Raw genomic sequence first — 17,542 nt, forward strand, 5'->3', positions numbered from 1 at the left:
GTGCCCCAGACACGTGACAGTGCCTGTAAGAGGCTTGTTCCTGTCTGGAACCCAGACCCTGGAGAAAGAGCCTCTTGTCTGAGGATGCGGCATCTCCCATGGAAACACACAGCGAGTACAGTGGTCTCCAACCCAGGCTCCCTGAGAGGGTGATGACTCTGCAGGAGGAAGCCCATGCTTTCCACTGTTGTCATGCAGAGTGCGAAGTGGACGAGCATCCTCAGATCCCCCGTCCCCATCAGACACTCAGTGACCCTCTGGACATTTGCCAAGGATGCCTTGCTCTCAGGCACGTGAGTGGATGAGAGGCTTGTATCAGACTCAGACCCTGGAGCTGAGCCACATGCTGTGGGCGGCCAGCATCTGCACTCCCAGATGGAAAGACACTGAACAAATGCCAACGAGATGTGTTTGAGATGAAGTTTCTTCTTTTAATTTGCACCTTGACTTCGGATACCACGCAGGCTTGCAAGGAATGGGCCAGAACAGTGGTTGTTTAATCATTCTTATTTCAGTATGCACTCAGACAGCACTTTCTTTAAAAGCCTCATCTCCAGGAAATTGTTGCCCTAAAGTGGAATAAGCCAGATTCCTCCCAGTTTAGTGACTCAGTTGAGAAATTATCTCAGGCTGAAGCTATGACCAAGTTTAACTCCCTCTCTCTTCTTAAACTCTCTCCATGGTGTTTTCTCTCAGTGGCTCAAGGGGGCAGCCTCCTAAAGACGGTTGAGCTAAAGCCTTTTTCTCTTTGGGAGGAAAGGAAATCAACTTTCTAGAACCTGAACACCTGGCCTGGCTGCACAGCACCAACCCAGCCTCTTCTTGATTCAACTCTGGACCCACCAGCTGCAGTTTCAAAACGGTGGCATGAGGTCTAGAACATACAGGGTCCCATCTGCTGCCGCCCCCGCGAGGAGAACCTTGGGGCCCACTGCTGGCGCGCACCGGTCTACACGCACACAGTCTTATGTTCACTGGGCTGTAACTGAATGAGACTTCGTATGAACTAGGCACTTGCTGACCAACCAAGGAAAGGACTCGACACAAAACTGGGCTCCACAGGGGACCAGACAGCATGTCTAGGAAAACTGCATGGATGGAAAGTTCCCATTAGAAACCTGTACCGGCCACCCAGTCCTGGAGGCACTAGAACACCCTCATTGCTAGTTTCAAGGTGGGATAAAGCCCAAAACACTTTTTTAAAAAAACTGTCAGGGCTGGAAGATGCCAGCCTTGGACAGACCCCTCCCCCAGAAGAACACAGGAAGACAACGAGCCGGGGCCATGGGGACCCTCCCCACGGGAGTCCTGCCAACACAGGAATCACCGTTTCACTTACTTCTTACTTGTTCCATAACTGTCCATGGCAAAGACTATTGAAATGATACAGATCAGAAGAGGAAAACCTGCAGAAAATGAGAGCAGAGTATTGTATTAGCCACTCTCTTTTGATGCATTTATTCATTTTATACCTGACGGATACAAAAAACTGTGTGCTGAGTGCTGAGGGCACAGAACAGCCTCTAGGCTCCAAGGACTTAGAGTCTAAACAAAGAGATAACACACAGGTGCATTTTAGGGAAGATCCGTTACTAATCTATTCTTTATCTGAAAACAACCATTTCTGGCTGCTCAGAAAGCAGCCGTGCATCCTCTGGGCCTCTGACTGATCAGTGCCATGAGCACAGGGTCTCCCTCTCCTCCCCTGCAAGGAAGGGATGGCGGGGGGTGCGGAGACAGCAAGGGGTCCCTTCTACCCACTGACCCTCCCCTCCAGGAGAAAGGGCTCCCGACCAGGAAACTGCACTTGGCAGATTCCAAAGAAAAAAGGGTGGGGGGATACATTACAACAAGTGGGTCTCTGTCGCCCGCCCCTGAGCTGAGTCTGTCCCGCCCATGGGAGACCAGCTCCAGGACCCAGAGGGAAGCCTGCTCCTCTCCCCCGCTACCCCCACTCACTCCAGGCCTGGGCACCTCAAGGCCACAGCCCTCCTGGGATGTCTGGTGGCTCAGTCAGCAGACAGCACACCTGCCCTTCTGAGGATCAAGTTTAAATTATCTTGAAAAGGAGTTTCTGGAGAAACATCCCATCTCTGAAATACTTTGATTTGATGTCAAAATAGTCTGCATCACAGGACATCTGCACAAGACATCGCAGGGCTCTCACAGGAGAAGAGCAGCCTCTGGGGAGAGGTGCCGGGGCCAGGAGGAGTTGCGCCTCTCACCACTGACCCGCTACCACACTGGGTTCTCTACCTGCGTGCACAACTTCATAGGAGCCAGAGCCTTTCCAGGTGTTGGAGCCACTGGCTGCCTCCTGCCTTGATGGACCCAGAGTCACAGGAGACAAGCGGAGACCTGGAACCAGGCCCCCACCCTGCTGCTCACTCACTGAGAGCCTCAGTTTCCTCAGATGTCACAGAGAACCCCCACTGCCTGGCTCACTTGGGGTGGGAGGAATACACGGGACCTGAGATGGTGAGGGACCTTGGGGGCATGGCACACCAAGGTCCCCCCACTCCCATCTTCCCGAGGAAGCCCAAGCCTCAGGGTGCAGGAGAAGCAGGTGCTGCAGGAGCACTGGGTCCACAGGACAGCCTGGCAGGTGCACATGGGGCCCTGCAGAGTCCCCAGGGCCCCGTTCAGGTGGGTTCTGAAAGGTGCAGGAAGAACTGGAGGTGCCAGAGAGGACAGATTTTCAAACTCAGTGGCTGAGGCTTCACTTGGAGCTGCCACACCTCTCTCCGCTGATCGTGGCAATGGTGGGGGCCCAAGTCAGAGGCTGTCATCCCTTTACTGCCCAGAGTTAAATGGAAGAGTAGAAGCTTCTTTTTCTGCCTTCACAACTGCGGTGTGATGTGTTTCTCCCACGATCCCCAAAGCAACACTGACAGTCCTTGGTCACAGCTTCTCCTGCACCATCCTCTGTGTCCTGCAGAGGACAGGGCATGGAAAGGTGACCAGAAGGGTCTGAGAAGAGGGCAAGCTCCACTCTGCTTTCTCTGAAACACGCTGCAGGAGCCACAGGGATCGGGTGAGCGCGTTGTTAAGAAGGAAAATTCACAGGCAGCAGGAGGATGAGCATGGGAACAGGATGCAGACATCAGCCAGCAGGAAGAGCCTGGGCTTTGGAGCCAAATGACACGTGGTTCTAGCCCCAGGGCCAACCTGGACCAGCTGTGAAGCCTCAAGGGCTCGGCTGAACCTCTCTGGGTCACCAGGTTCTCACTCTGTAAATGGAGGTGACATCAGGCTACTTACTGTAAGGACCACACAAGCTGAGCTATGGACGTGATCCAGGAGGCACTGATGTACAAAGTCCATCTCTGTACAATAACCTCCACTATTACTAACAAACTCAGATGTCTTTTCCACTGTTGCTGTCATCTGAAATTCACACCTCAACAACCCAGGCAGACATGTGACCTGCTTCCTGCAAACAACTTGAAGTCCCTCTGGCCCTGTCCAAGGATGTTGACCTTATGGAGCTCAAGAAGCGCTCTCTTTAGGCTTCCCTGGTGGCTGAGTGGTAAAGAATCCACCTACCAATGCAGGAGACATGGGTTCGATCTCTGGTCCAGGAAGAGCCCATATGCCATGGTGCAACGAAGCCCATCCACCACAACTGTTGAGCCTGTGCTCTGGAGCCTGGGAGCTACAGCTACTGAGCCTATGTGCCCTGGAGCCTGTGCTCTGAAACAGAAGCCACCGCAATAAGAAGCCCGTGCATCGGAAGTAGAGAGTAGTTCCCACTCTCTGCAACTAGAGAAAAGCCCACGCAGCAGAAAAGACCCAGTACAGCCAAAAATAAGCAAATAAATAAATCTTTTAAAGAAAGCAGTGTTCTCTTTGGAATGTGGTGACCTTTCAGAGGAACCACACTGGTTGTTGCCTCCTAAGACCCAGGGAAGTGGGGAGGGGTGATGTAAGGAGTGACCAGAAGGAGCATTGCTATGAAATATTAACCTGGACACACAGAGCAACGCATGGAGAGGATGGATAATGTGAAATCCAACACAGGGGCAGGGAGGTCTCAGCAGAAAGGGGCAGAGAGATAACAATGCCAGAAGACAAGTGGTCCACCCTCTGGTAGAAGTCACTGAGGCCGTATTCTGGATGCCTCGCTCTGGGCACATGAGAGGTTTGCACTTCCTTATCCAAGGCTGTTGGATCACTGACTCCTTCTGGCCAGTGAGTTGTGAACAGAAGGGACACATGCCTCTATCAGTTAAGTGTTTAATTTCCAGGGTGATATATACCCAAACCATCTTCTCTCTCACAGCAACCAGCTATGGCTCAAGGCAGCATCTTCCCCATCACCCTGGGCTGCTGAGGGACTGCCCTGAGCAGAGCCCCTCTGCGGCCACCAGCCCACTGAGGATACACAGTGTACACAGGAGACAAACGTTGCTGTTTTCAACTGATGTGAGTTGGAAGCTGCTTGTTATGGCAGCGTGACCTAGGCTGTCCTGAATGACACACCTCCCAAGATCTCGGTACTATGTCACTTCCCTGGGACACCAGCACGATTTCAGAGAAAGGCAGGGTCCAGAATGAACTACGATGAAGTTTTCAACCCTAGGTGAGTGAAAGTGAAAGTGTTAGTCACTCAGTCGTGTCCCACTCTTTGCCACCCTATGGACTGCAACCCACCAGGCTCCTCTGTCCATGGGGATTCTCCAGGCAAGAATACTGGAGTGGGTTGCCATGCCCTCCTCCAGGGGATCTTCCCAACCCAGGGATCAAACCTGGGATCTCTTGCATTGCAGGCAGATTCTTTACCATCTGAATCACCAGGGAAGCCTAGATGAGTGGATGCTCACAAAAGAAATGAAGTCATAACAGAGAAAAGTGAAGCAAGCTGCCTTTCTTTCACTTCTGAGTTTATGATCGTTTCTCTGACCACTTGGGAATTTGTGGTCAGAGATTCACATCTGCTGCACCAACATGTAAACAAACACTCAACTGTTTATCACTCACCTCCTCTCCAGGTTCCCAGGTGGACTCCTTGAGGACAGAGATTACATTTCACCCACCTTACAAGTTCAAGCACAGGGCCTGACATACAGAAAAACCTTGGGTAGGTTGTTCATGGGACACCTCCAATTCCAAGTCAGCTAAAACCACAATCCTTGAGTTTCAAAAAATGATACCGTTTGAAGGCTGCTGTAAGAGCAGGCTGAAAATCCCTAGGGAAGTGGCCTTTCTCTGGAGGATCCTTCCTATAGGTGACCTCCTAGGGCCTTGGATCAGCCTCCAGCTTCCTCCTAGTTAATAACTGCAGGTAGAGAGAGTCCAGCCATCTGCAGACTGTCTGTACTCAGGCCCAGAGCTAAGAAGGAGGGATGCAGTTCTGAGCCCTGATGAAATCAGTTAAGGGGACGCAGACTGGAGACAGAGGTGGCAGGCCTGCTGGCACCCATCCCAGCCCTCTGTTTGCAGGGAGTCTCTGATGGAGGCTGTGGAGGCCTAAGAACACCCACAGGGAAGACACTGGGACCAGAAACCACGCAGTCACAGCCACTGCTGTCAAGTAGGAATGGAAACTCAGAGTTTCCAGATCTCCTCATTTTTCAAAAGAACCCCATAATTTTATGTAAACCTTCTCCATTTTTATATATTGGCAGATATTTCATTGTTTTTCCTCTAATACATTTCAGGCTAAAGAAGCTATCCTTCAAGGCTGGATTGGATTGTGACCCTCACCTCTACCCTGAACCAGCGTAGATGGCTCCTGTCACTGCAGAAACAAATTCCGCACTTAATTCATTTCAACCGTCCTTGCTGTGGCTATGGGGTGTGTGTGTGCGCACGTGCACATGTGTGCATGCACATGCACACACAAATCTAAACTGCATGGCCATTTCCATAAAGAAACTAGTCATCACAGGCGGTTGATCACACATCATCCTGTAAATGCTCACTAAATGAAGCATTTAGTAAGCTTACTAAATGCTTACTAAATGAAGAAGTCAGAGGCAGGAGCAACCCACCTCTTTCAGGAAGTCACAGCAGGATGGAAGGAGACAATTATGCTTGCGTGGGGCCCGTGAGTCTCCTCTCTCCCCATTCCGTTAGCCAGGTCAAAGCACAGAATAAAATGTTTGTTTGCTCCCTGCACCATGAAGTGAAGTGAAGTGAAGTTGCTCAGTCGTGTCCGACTCTTTGCGACCCCACGGACTGTAGCCTACCAGGCTTCTCAGTCCATGGGATTTTCCAGGCAATAGTAATGGAGTGGATTGCCATTTCCTTCTCCAGGGGATCTTCCTGACCAGGGATCAAACCCGGGTCTCCCACATTGTAGACAGATGCTTAAGACTGTGAAAATTAAATCTATTGCAAGAAAACTAGAAAGGAGTAGCAGGTCCCTGATGATGGACTAATGCTTTATAGCAAATGCAAGAATTCCAGGTGGCCATTACTCTGGCAGGAAGCAGGGTCTCCTGTGCTCTGGTGCTCCACCACAAGATGGGCAAGGAGGAAGTTCAACAAACGAGTCACGACGATGGGGAGGTAACTCCCAAGATAAAGGACTACCATAACTGATGAAAGTTAGCTTTTAAAAAAACATAAGCATATAAAGTCTCTGTAAATTTTCCTAAGGGCTTGCTGCAAATTAAGAATTTATTCAAGAAAACCTACTAAAAATAGAGAGGAAAACAGAGAGACTAGGACACCTGGGCTACAATCTGCTCCACTCCAGGCAGGCATGGCTAACAAGACAGACGCCCTCCCCTGAGGCCCAATCCAAAGCCACAATATCTCCCTGGGGCAGACTGCCTGCATATCTCATTCTCCCTAGCACCACGGTGCAGAAACTCTATTCCAGGTAAGCACAACCAAGAGATCGGAATTCCTTTCCGCCTCCAACCACAACCCACAGTCTACAGAGTCCACCCACCGTGTGACTGGCTGGGAACACAGGGCCCCGACTGCCCTCCCCCCAGGGCACCCATATACTGTGGTATTAGAGGCTACCTTCCCCACCCAGCACCCCACACTAAAGCTGGGTGTCAATCCAAGAGAAGCTGGCCACTGTTCCCGTACTGGCTCAGGAACATGCCTCTGAGATCTTTTCTAGACAGAAGGGAAGCCAACCATTAGAATAGAACACTCCAAAGCACTCCCCATGGGAACTGACAGTACCTGGCCTCTTCAAGGTGTTTCACATGAAGATGAAATCGCAACCCACCGCTGCCCCCGGCCCCATGCCATCCCCACCTCCCCATCCCATCCCCACCTACCCCATCCTATCCCATAGTAGTAGCGGTGCTTGCTATCTTCTGATCCAAAGACCTTGATCACCATGCTGTACAGATGCAAGCCTTCTACCAGCATCCACGCAAAGGCGCTCAGGAAGAAGTAGTGCAGGAGCATGGCCAGCACCTGGCACGGGGCCTAGGATCAACGCAATGCATAGAAAATAAGCTCTTTCAGGGTGTGAGCAGTGCGTGTTTGCTGTTGTCTCAACCTCCCTCCACAGATTTTCTGGGGGTGCCTTATGGTCATGTGGCTTCATTTCTTTCTGGAGAGTCATGTTTTGCTTTTCCCGGGGGGAAGTGATTTGAGTGGAGCACGTGACTCAAGCAGTAGCCAATCAGAACCCCTCCCAGGTATAGTGATTGGTTCATGACAGGGCAGGGAATCGGCCCGACCAATCAGCATAAATATCCCCATCCCTGCCACAGGATTGGTTCAGGGGCGGGCATGTGACTGGCCAGGTGGATGGCCTGAGCTCCAGAGGGGGCGGAGCCATCAGCAAGCGGGTTTCCCTCATAGCTCCAGACCTAAGTACCCTAGGAGCTTATGAAGTAACCTTGGCTCTGCAGTCGGGAGGTGCTGCAGAGCAAAGTGTATGAGGGGAATGGAATTGAGGGGAAGAGACAAATCAGCATGTGACGTGTCTGTTTTAGTTCTCTACTTCAAGGTGTTGGTTATTTACCTGGAGCTGAACAGCCTGAGTGACACGGCCGCTTCTCTGGAGTTTACTCTCAATAGTGTGTAATAAACAAGAGATGTACAAACTATCTGTAATGTCTGCTTTTCTTGGCTGTTCGGGGCACTGATATCCAGAAGGCCCACCTGCCTTCTCTCTGACTAGATGAGGAGGGCAGCTGTGCTCCTCTCTGTTCAGAGCATCACGGGGCATCTGGTCCCTCCTGCTCCTAGTGTCATGGCCACAGCTTCAGGCTCAGCCATGTGGCCTCAGATTCTCCCGGGACCTCGATCAGAAATTTCAACTCCTCTCCCCCCGGGCCACTATGGTCTCTGTAAGTCCACAGCCACCCATCCCTAAGCTCAGATCAAAGGGCCAGGGAACCAGGAGTCAGGGAGGAAAACAAAGATGAAAACCAAGAACAACCATCTCTGTGGGGGCTCTATATCCTGTCCTCCCAAGGCCCCCTGGACAGTTAATTCTTTGGGGAAGAAAAAGGAACAAGTTGCTAAAATGCTGTGTTTCTTGTCACCAGGCTCTGTTAAAGTTAGATATAAATATGGGATACATCTACTATTTTTGTGGTCCCAGTATTCATGGCTCTGGGTCTTTTAGGACCAGTTTCCCCTTTGGTGTGGGGAGCACCTTACCCCCCTACACACACAGAGGCTTGGATGAGACCAGCCACCACAGTCACCTTTCCTGTCTGTCAAGAGGTCATCCAATGGGTGGATCACTCAAGCAGATCCACCCACTGGAGCCCTGCCTGAGATTTCAGACACCTGGGCTCTGAGAGGGAGAATACTCCCGGGTCCCTGAGATCATCATCTGGACAGTGGATGCCTGGACCACTTCCCCTCCTGCTGCCATCACACCGTGGGAGCTCACTCCTCTCAGTGTGGCCTGGGTCAGCAGCATCAGCCAGATACTGGATGGAAACAGGAACTCCAGATCCTGCTGAACCTGAATCTACATTTTAAGAAAATCCCATGTGATGATCCACAGTGGAGTTTGAAAAGCATCCTGTAGGAGAGAATGAGGCTGGTGCAGGTTCTTCTGTCCAAGGCACAGCCAAGAACTTCTTAGATGCTTGGTTGAACCCCTAAACCTGCGAGCAGAGGAGAGTGGATCTCTCCTTAGGCAGCAGCCCCAGGACAGGCAGGTGGGCTGAGGACACTGCTGGGCATAAGGATAAGAGGCTCTGCTGACCCTCACGTAGGGGGATAAAGAGTTCATCTTCCTTTAGCCAAATGTGATTGTATCCCAGGACTGATTCATACCGCTCGGGTCTCTTTCTGTCCTAATTTAGAGCAAGCCCATCTCTGCTTCTCCTTCCCATCAACCAGGCTTATAACCCACATCACCCAAGCCTGGGTCATTCTGGTCTCAGCATTTGACTTACTGTGAGATCTAAGACTTCCTAGCTCCCCAGAGAATTCCCTGCCTGATTCAAAGGGTACAGAAATGTGGGTCTAGGTTTCACAGTCTGTTTGTGGAGAGCACCTGCCCTGGGTAGTCAGAGGAGGGGTGTGGCTGTGTGCAGTCAGAGCAGAAATGGAGAGCAGTGTCTGCAGCAAGACTGCACGAGGTCAGATTTTGGTCGGCACTTACCTGGGCGAGTCACTATAACCCTCTGTGCCTCAGTCCTGCCTCTGTGGCATCACTTCCTGGGCTTGATATGAGGATTAACTGAGTGGATCTATGTAAGCCCTTAGCACAGCGTCCAGCATGCAGTCAGGGCCATACCTGTCTTCACTACCAAGACTGATGTGAGCAGGGAGGCCAGTTCATGCCAGTCATCTTCCCTGTCTCTCCCAGAGGAACCACAGCCTGGCTATCTAGTGGTCTGAATTTGGAGTTGAAATCAGCAGGTGCCACCCCTGCTGATGCCCCCCTGGTGATGGGAGGAGGGGATGGGAGGGAGGCCCACTGTGGACACATCAGGACCCAGGAGACCCACTCACCGTGCCCGGCTCGAAGCGGAAGCTGATAAGCAGCAGGACCTGGGCCACCAGGACAGCGCAGGACAGGTTGGCGTGGATGTGGTAACGCTGGTTCCGGATGGTGCTGACCGAGCTGGGGGCAGAGAGGCACTGGCTAAGCTGTGGCTTCCCCCTACTGCTCCTCCAAGAATCACCAAAGAGGTCTTGATAAGCCTGCCTGGGTGCTGCCACTTCTGGTTATGAACCATCAGTGCCTCCCTATTACTCCTGGAAATGACCCAGCTCATTCCACAGGCCCTGCAGGACCTGACCCTTGCCCATCACTCCGACTCAGCTCTTTCCTTCCTCTGGTCACAGACCCCTTTTTCTGGTTCTCCAAGATCCCCAGCCCGCTCCATCCTTGAGGTCTCTGCACCAGCTATTACTCTGCAGTAAAGTCCCTCCCCGGGTCTCCCCTTAGAGAGAACTTCCTGAGCCTGAGGGAGCCCACTTCCTCTCTAAACTGCCCTCAGGGCTCAGACGGCTGTGGAGATGTGTGTTCAGGCCTTCGCATCCTCACTTGTCATCTGCCTCCCCACCCCCACCCCCAATCAGGCATGCTTTTACTGTCTGGGGTGCAACTGCGTCCTCAGAGGTGACTATAGGCCTGGGTGGGTTGGAGTGGGGGTGGTGATGGGTTTGGACTTGCTGAGCAAATAGCTGGGGAACAAGGGAATCAAAGCAGGAACATCCTGAGCATAACACTGAGGCCCCTCCAAACCTGCCTCCATCTCCTCTTACCTGGCTCAGATCCTACCAGAAGCTCCTGTGTACAGTGGGAACCCTCGCTCCACCCCTCAGAGTGCCCAGGTCCCTGGTGGGCTGCAGCAGGGGCCCAGGGAAGCTAACAGCCTCCCCTGCCATTGTGGCAGATCCCGGACCAACCAAACCAGGGACCCCCCTAGACAGACAGTCACCCAGGTGGCCAGTGTCCTCAGGGAACAGGGCAGGTGAGGAGGGGTGCCAACTTCCAGGAGGAACCCCGTGAGCAGAGGAAGCACCTGAGCACCCCTTGAGACTGAGGCCCATCCAGGTGTGAGTAACACGCCCTTCTTAGAGGTCCAACAGCTCTGAGGGGAGTGTGCAAACCCATCTTCCCGGCTGACTGCCCAGACTCTCGGCTCTGATCTTGTTTTTCTGTCCCAGTCCTGAAAGAGCCATGGGCAGACTTAGCTGCCAGTATCCACTTGGTGGCGGGGGTTGGGGGTATCCCCTCAAGCTCTGACCAGACTGATGTGACTTCAGCAGGCGGAAGGGGCCCTCCAGGGATCTTACCCCTGCGGCTTCCAGCAGCCCAGCCCCACAAGGATCTGGCTGCTTTGATAACATTTTGGGTGGGGGGGTGGGGGGCGGGAGGTCCTCTGTTCTGGCACTCACCTGGTCAAAAGCCAGAAAGTCCTGTGGGCTGGGGAACTTTCCAGAACTTTCCAGCTTAGCTCAAGCCAGGTGCCCTCCAATTCGACAGCCCCTCCTCTCTCCTCCGTCTTTTCCAGAACCCCACAGGCTCCCCACACCCCAGATCTCAAAACAAAAGGTACTTGAGGAACAACCATCCACCTGTCACACACCGTGTGTGCAGAATCTAAACAGAGGCCAGCATTTGCCATCCCATCCACACCCCCAGCCCAGTACAAGTGCCAGAAGGGAAATCGAGGTGGGCAGGGGTGGCACTGACATTCGCACGAAGCTGCCAACCTCCTGGCCCTCGGGGGAGAACAGAAGATGACTCACGAGAGCACGGCGAAGGTGACCAGCGTGATGGCCAGGCAGAGCACGGACAGCGAGCAGCCGATGTAGCTGATGGACGAGAGCGCCACCTGGTGTCCGCGTGTGAGCTGTGCGGGAAGCAGAGCGGAGGTGGTCAGCCATCTGGTCCAGGTCCTACAGGGGGACTTGCCCAGTGGTTAGTGCCACCCGAGCCTGACTGAGGGGAGGTAAGGTAGAGTTCAGGTTGGAAAGGGTCCCGGGCTAATGCACAGCTGAGCACCAGGTAGTCATCGGGCCGTTCTGAGTTGGTGACTGACAGTCCCTGCCTCTGCCAGATACCCTGCTGTTGCCATCAAGAGGGCAAGGCCTTTGATGTTGGCCCTTGGTTCTGTACATTTCAGATGCTCCAAACGGCTCCACCAATCTCTCAGATTCCTCCACCCATCAGTCTCTGTGAGCCTACTGCCTACCCCTCCCCCACCCATCCCCAAGCAGCCTGCCTGCCCCTTGCCTCCCTGTCTAGAATGTGACATCCACAGCTACCCAGGAGATGTAGTGTTTGCTTAAGAGCCTGATCCATAGGCCTTGGTTCAAGTCACAACATGCCCTTGTTCCCAGCCAATGACCTAGGAATGAATTTACACACATAAAATGCTCAGAGCAACATAAGAGTTTGCTATTATCCCTGATGTCAAATACAGCATAAACAAACTCAGTGGGTTAAGTGGATGCAAAGTCACAAAGGATGGTGACAGAAACCACAGCTCACTTAAGAGACCAATCCAAGACTCCAGGAGCTAGCATCTCAAGGTCACACACATTTGAACCTGGGATCCAAGAAACTCGGTGCTCCCTAAGCCACACAACTAGAAGACCAGCTTCCGGCAGAGGTCACTGCAGTACACTTCCTGCTGGGGCTCATGGCTCCTCCACCAGCATGAAAGACCCAGCCTGGAGTTCATTCTGCATCTGTGTCCAGCCCTGGACATCAAGGACCCTCCAGCCTTGTCCAGGACACCCAGAACCTTGACCTCCAGCTAAACCACCTTCTTCCCTGTTCACTGGGACCTGAGCATGCATGCTAAGTCACTTCAGTTACATCTGACTCTTTGTGACCCCATGGGCTGTAGCCAGCCAGGCTCCTCTGTCCATGGGGATTCTCCAGGCAAGAATACTGGACTGGGTTGCCATGTCCTCCTCCAGGGGATCTTTCCAACCCAGGGAATGAACCTGCATCTCCTGCATTGGCAGGCAGGTTCTTTACCACTGAGCCACCTGGGACCTAACCAGGAATAAAAGGAGGAAACACTGAGATCTGTAAAAGGGCTGTTGGCCAGGATGAGGGAAATGCTACAGGCACAGGAGGCCCCACCAGGAAATGTAAGTGGATCGCAAGGAACAATTTGGGAGCCAGCAGCTCTGTGCCTGAGGACTCATCACTTAATGGGGTCTACTTCCTTCAGATCTGAGTCACTCAACTCATCCCCAGGGGTCAGGAAACATTTCAGATCTCTGGCTGAAGGGAGGTGGGGAGGCTGAAGCCTGGACCCAGCAGCCATAGACGTCAAGGCAGGGCCCTTGTGAGTAACTCCTATCTTTGCAGCACAGCAAGCTTCCTAGGCGGGTGGGGCCACTAGTGGGCTCCTCCAGCAGCCTTCCTTCTCAGCAACATCACAAGATCTTGGATCCTAAACTTCCCCATCTGCAGATGGAACACACGGTGCTCCAAGTCATCAGATCCCCTAGGAAGACAAACGGAAATATATTCCTGGAGCCACGCTCCCACACGGTATCACTCAACACTCTAATTCCTGTGAGATGTTGTCACTGGTCTTCTGTGAAATGACGTTTCTGGTTTTAGATAAGTTTCAGAGAAGTTGCACTCTCTATCTGCCTTTAAAGATGTTTTGGTGAATATAAGCAATATAAGGCTTCTGAGAAATCCTACAGGTGAATATACATATATATATAGAGAGAGAGAGAGAGCTGTGTTAAACTTGGCATTTCTCAAACTCTTTGGGGGAGGGGAATAGAGTACATCTTTGGAAGTGCTGTTACTTCAAGTGATGCTTTTGAGAAACGGAAATGAAAACCCAAAGAGGAAACACTAACATTATACTGACTATGTCATCTTTCCTTGCTGTCTCATAAGACAATAGAAGTGTCTTGTCACAGTTACAATGATCCTTGCCAACAAGAGAAGGTGTGAAGTGTTGGTTACCAGAGTTTATAGACATCAGCAGGCCATCAACAGTTCTTGGAAACTGAGATTGACCTCGGCAGCACTCACTAAATTGAAATTAACTTAAATGACCAATGGAAATGCCAGCAAATGAAATATAGCCCCATGTCTGTATCAACAAGGTAGGCTGGCTCTGGTGACATGCTCACCCCATTGCCACTGGGAAGTCCCCTCCCTAGTCTGGCCCTGAAGCGCAAGTTCTGTGCATGGAGTCCTCTGCACCCTGAGGTCTCAGCTCATCCCCCTCCCTGTTCATCGCTCTACTGCCCAAACATCTCACATCCCCACAGTGTGAGCATCCCACTCTCTGACACCAGTCACATTTCATGGGGGGAGTCTTCTCTCTCCCAGAGAGATGGGGGGCTCTTTGAGGACAGAGATCACGTTCCTGAAACTTCCACTGCCTGATCACCCACAGCTCTGAGACCAGCAGGTACTACTGAGAATGAGGGTTCATTTGCTGAAGGTTTCAGGGTAGAAAGAGCCCTGGAGTCTATTCCCCTGACTCCCCCACTGATTCACCATAAAAGATGAATTTAATGTACACCATTGTGTGTATACCTCTTAGAAAAATAATGAAACTTTACCTCCTCCATTCACAGAGCTCTAGTGAGCTTCTTGTGGGCTCATGTGAGGTTCACTGCACAGCATAAAAGCTTCCAGATGTGAGGGCTATACCTGGCCAGCCACACTCACTGAAATCTTTGCCTGCTTTCTGCACACAGGCTCTGCCTAGTGCTTCTGAAAAATGAGAGTCCAGCCCTAGCCTCATACCCACAGCTACCCAGTACTCTACCATATGCCCCGCAGCCCCACTGTCAACCAACCTGCAGAAAACTGAAAGTGTTAGTTGCTCAGTCTGATATTTGCAACCCGATGCAAAGAATTCTTTGTAACCAGGCTCTTCTGTCCATGGAATTCTCCAGGCAATAATCATGGAGTGGGTAGCCATTCCCTTCTCCAGGGGATCTTCCTGACCCAGGGATCAAACCTGGGTCTCCTGGATTGCAATAAGATTTTTTACCATCTGAGTTACCACAGAAGCCCTCAACCAACCCTATTATCAACCAACTCAACCATCAACCCACACCACCATCAGCCAACCTCACCATCAACAACTTTATTATCAACCAATTCTACACCAGCACCCAACCCCACATCATCTGTCAATCTCACCAGCAACCAACCCCACCATCAGCTAATCTCACCATCAACCAACCCCACTGTCAATCAACCCCACCATCAGCCAACCCTATTATCAACCAACTCAACCCATCAACCAACCTTACCATTAATCAAAACTCACCATCAACCTATTTTTCATCACAGCTTTTACCAACCCCACCAAAGCCAGCCTTAAGCCAACCACAATAGGGAACACTTTAAAAATGAGATAAGGCCCCTTCCTCGAGCAGAACTATTATCCTGGTTGCTGCTGCTGCTGCTAAGTCACTTCAGTCATGTCCAACTCTGTGCGACCCCATAGATGGCAGCCCACCAGGCTCCCCTATCCCTGCGATTCTCTAGGCAAGCATACTGGAGTGGATTGCCATTTCCTTCTCCAATGCATGAAAGTGAAAAGTCAAAGTGAAGTTGCTCAGTCGTGTCCGACTCTTAGCGACCCATGGACTGCAGCCTACCCGGCTCCTCAGTCCATGGGATTTTCCAGGTAAGAGTACTAGAGTGGGGTGCCATTGCCTTCTTAGCCAGTCTCAAAATGCTCATACAGAGCAGAAGGCAAGCTATTAATATATCGGAAGGTCATACTTTACACGGCACTTGCATGATAAAGCAAGCCTATGAGGGGAAAATGAGAGGTGATCAGAAGGACCTTTGAAAACCTCTCAGGTCCCCTACAAACCATGGTCTGTGCAGGTAACCTCATACATCATTCTTCAGCACAGTGGTCCAAGTAGCACTGAGGCAGACCACAGGAGGAACCTGCCTGCAGAAGTTAGAGTCTTCAAATTTTTCTTGTTTAAAACAGCTGTCAAATCCACAGAGCAGAATAGTGTGTGTGTTGGTGTTGGGATAATCTGAGAGACTCTGCTTGCCTGAAGGGTTTACTCCCCCTCTCTTTTTATATAAGAGCTTGATAACTTTAACGCATGTTCAGCCCACTGGTTTGCCAGTGTGTTAAGTGAACTTGTGTTAAACATGGCTCCACTGTAAGCAGCCAACAGCCTGTGCCTTGTGAAGTTGGATAGGAGGGAAAGTGGACTTCACACTGGCCCCAGCATGCAACCGGAAGCAGACAGAGAGGACAGGAGAGGACCTCCTGGACCAGAAGCAGGGTGCACTCTAGTGGTGAGGTCCATGGAAACAAGGGTTGTCTGTCTTGCTCCTGTCCAGATCCCCAGCGTCTGACAAGGACTGGCAAACTCTAGATGTTCGAAAGATGAACCAAAGATCAGATTCACCTGGGGTCGTGAAGCATTCACAGCAGACTGGATGGTTAAGATGGGGAGAACAGAAGTGCCTTTATTGGGCATCTACTGTATACAGGCACCAAACCAGCAAAGGAGGCTGTGAGTGGGGATCGTGGTTCTCATGTTGAAGAAACATGACTGCCCATCACTGCACAGCTGGCGAGGAAGTACTGGACTAACCCCAGATGGCCTGGACCCCCGTCAGCAGCAAGCATGTATTAAGCACCCACTGAGTGCCAAGCTTGGGGCTTAACTTGCAGTAGAGAAAGCAGATAATGAACAAAGCACAAACAGATACTGATAAATACATGAGTGAATAAATAAGGTCACTAGTTCTGAGCTTGATCAGGCTTAGATAATCAAAGGCCTTGCTGGAGGTTACTGTCGGGGACAGGAGGGGGTACCTAGACGTGAGAGTCATTCCAGGTCCTCTCTCTCCCCTCAGAGCTCATCCCCACCCAGTCCTGTTGGCTCCTCTGCTAACATGCAGGCATACATCTCTCCTTATCCTCAGTTTCCAGAGCCTCTATCTTAACCTCCTCTACTTCTTGGACTGCCTCGCTGCTCCCTGACTGCACCCCATCTTCAGCCAAGTCTCCACTTGGCTGAGCAGACATGGGTCTGACATGGGTCTGAACTCACCCACCTCCTGGGCACCCTTGCACCCAGAATGAAATCCTTGTTCCTGCCCGGGTCTGCAAGGCCCCCAAGTGCTCAGTCCCGCCAGCATCTCTGCCTCACCGCCTTACTCACTTACTCTTTCAGGAGGGTCCACACAGGAAAGGAAGGCCTTCCCAGGAATTCAGCAGAGGGGACTGAACATAGGAAGTGGGGGACAAAGTCTGGGAACCCTCGGAAAAGGAGATGATGGTGACAGTCCCCAGAGAACAGCCACAGCAAGAACTTCTACCCTTGTAGGGTGGGAAGGACAACAGGAGGGGGTGATGTGAGCAGAGCCAGGACCACTGGAGAGCTGGAAACACAACAGGCCTGTCCCCTGAGCTGGGGTCCTGGGGGGAGGGCGGTACAGCGGGAGCAGGGACCACGGAGGGGCCATGGGCGGCATAGGAGCATCTGAGCAGAGAGCAGACCGGTGTCACTTCATGCCTGCCTCTCATTGGCTGGGCTCGGCAGGAAGCCAGTTGTCAAGGGAACCTGTGGCTGAGCAGAGTGAAGGACAACTGGGGACAATCTGAGAGCGTGCAGCCCACCCGCTGGGTCAGCCCAGATGTAGATGCTCTCAGCC

The 17,542-nt window shown here is 51.9% G+C and overlaps 1 protein-coding gene across 2 annotated transcripts in view; it reads right to left on the reverse strand.

Annotated features, from left to right (window-relative positions):
- The window catches only part of ADGRD1 (adhesion G protein-coupled receptor D1), a 176,696-nt gene that overhangs the window by 23,376 nt on the left and 135,778 nt on the right, over positions 1-17,542 (reverse strand). For both annotated transcript variants that reach the window (XM_086347242.1, XM_086347243.1), the window contains 4 exons: positions 11,650-11,753; positions 9,901-10,012; positions 7,245-7,398; positions 1,340-1,406 (listed from right to left, as the gene is read on the reverse strand). In XM_086347242.1, the coding sequence (XP_086203368.1) occupies positions 1,340-1,406; positions 7,245-7,398; positions 9,901-10,012; positions 11,650-11,753 (437 nt within the window). The remainder of the gene's footprint in view (positions 1-1,339; positions 1,407-7,244; positions 7,399-9,900; positions 10,013-11,649; positions 11,754-17,542) is intronic.

Source organism: Bos grunniens, chromosome 17 (assembly GCF_055505025.1).
Source record: "Bos grunniens cultivar Pamir isolate PY7600 chromosome 17, Bosgru_T2T1.0, whole genome shotgun sequence".
NCBI lineage: Eukaryota > Metazoa > Chordata > Mammalia > Artiodactyla > Bovidae > Bos > Bos grunniens.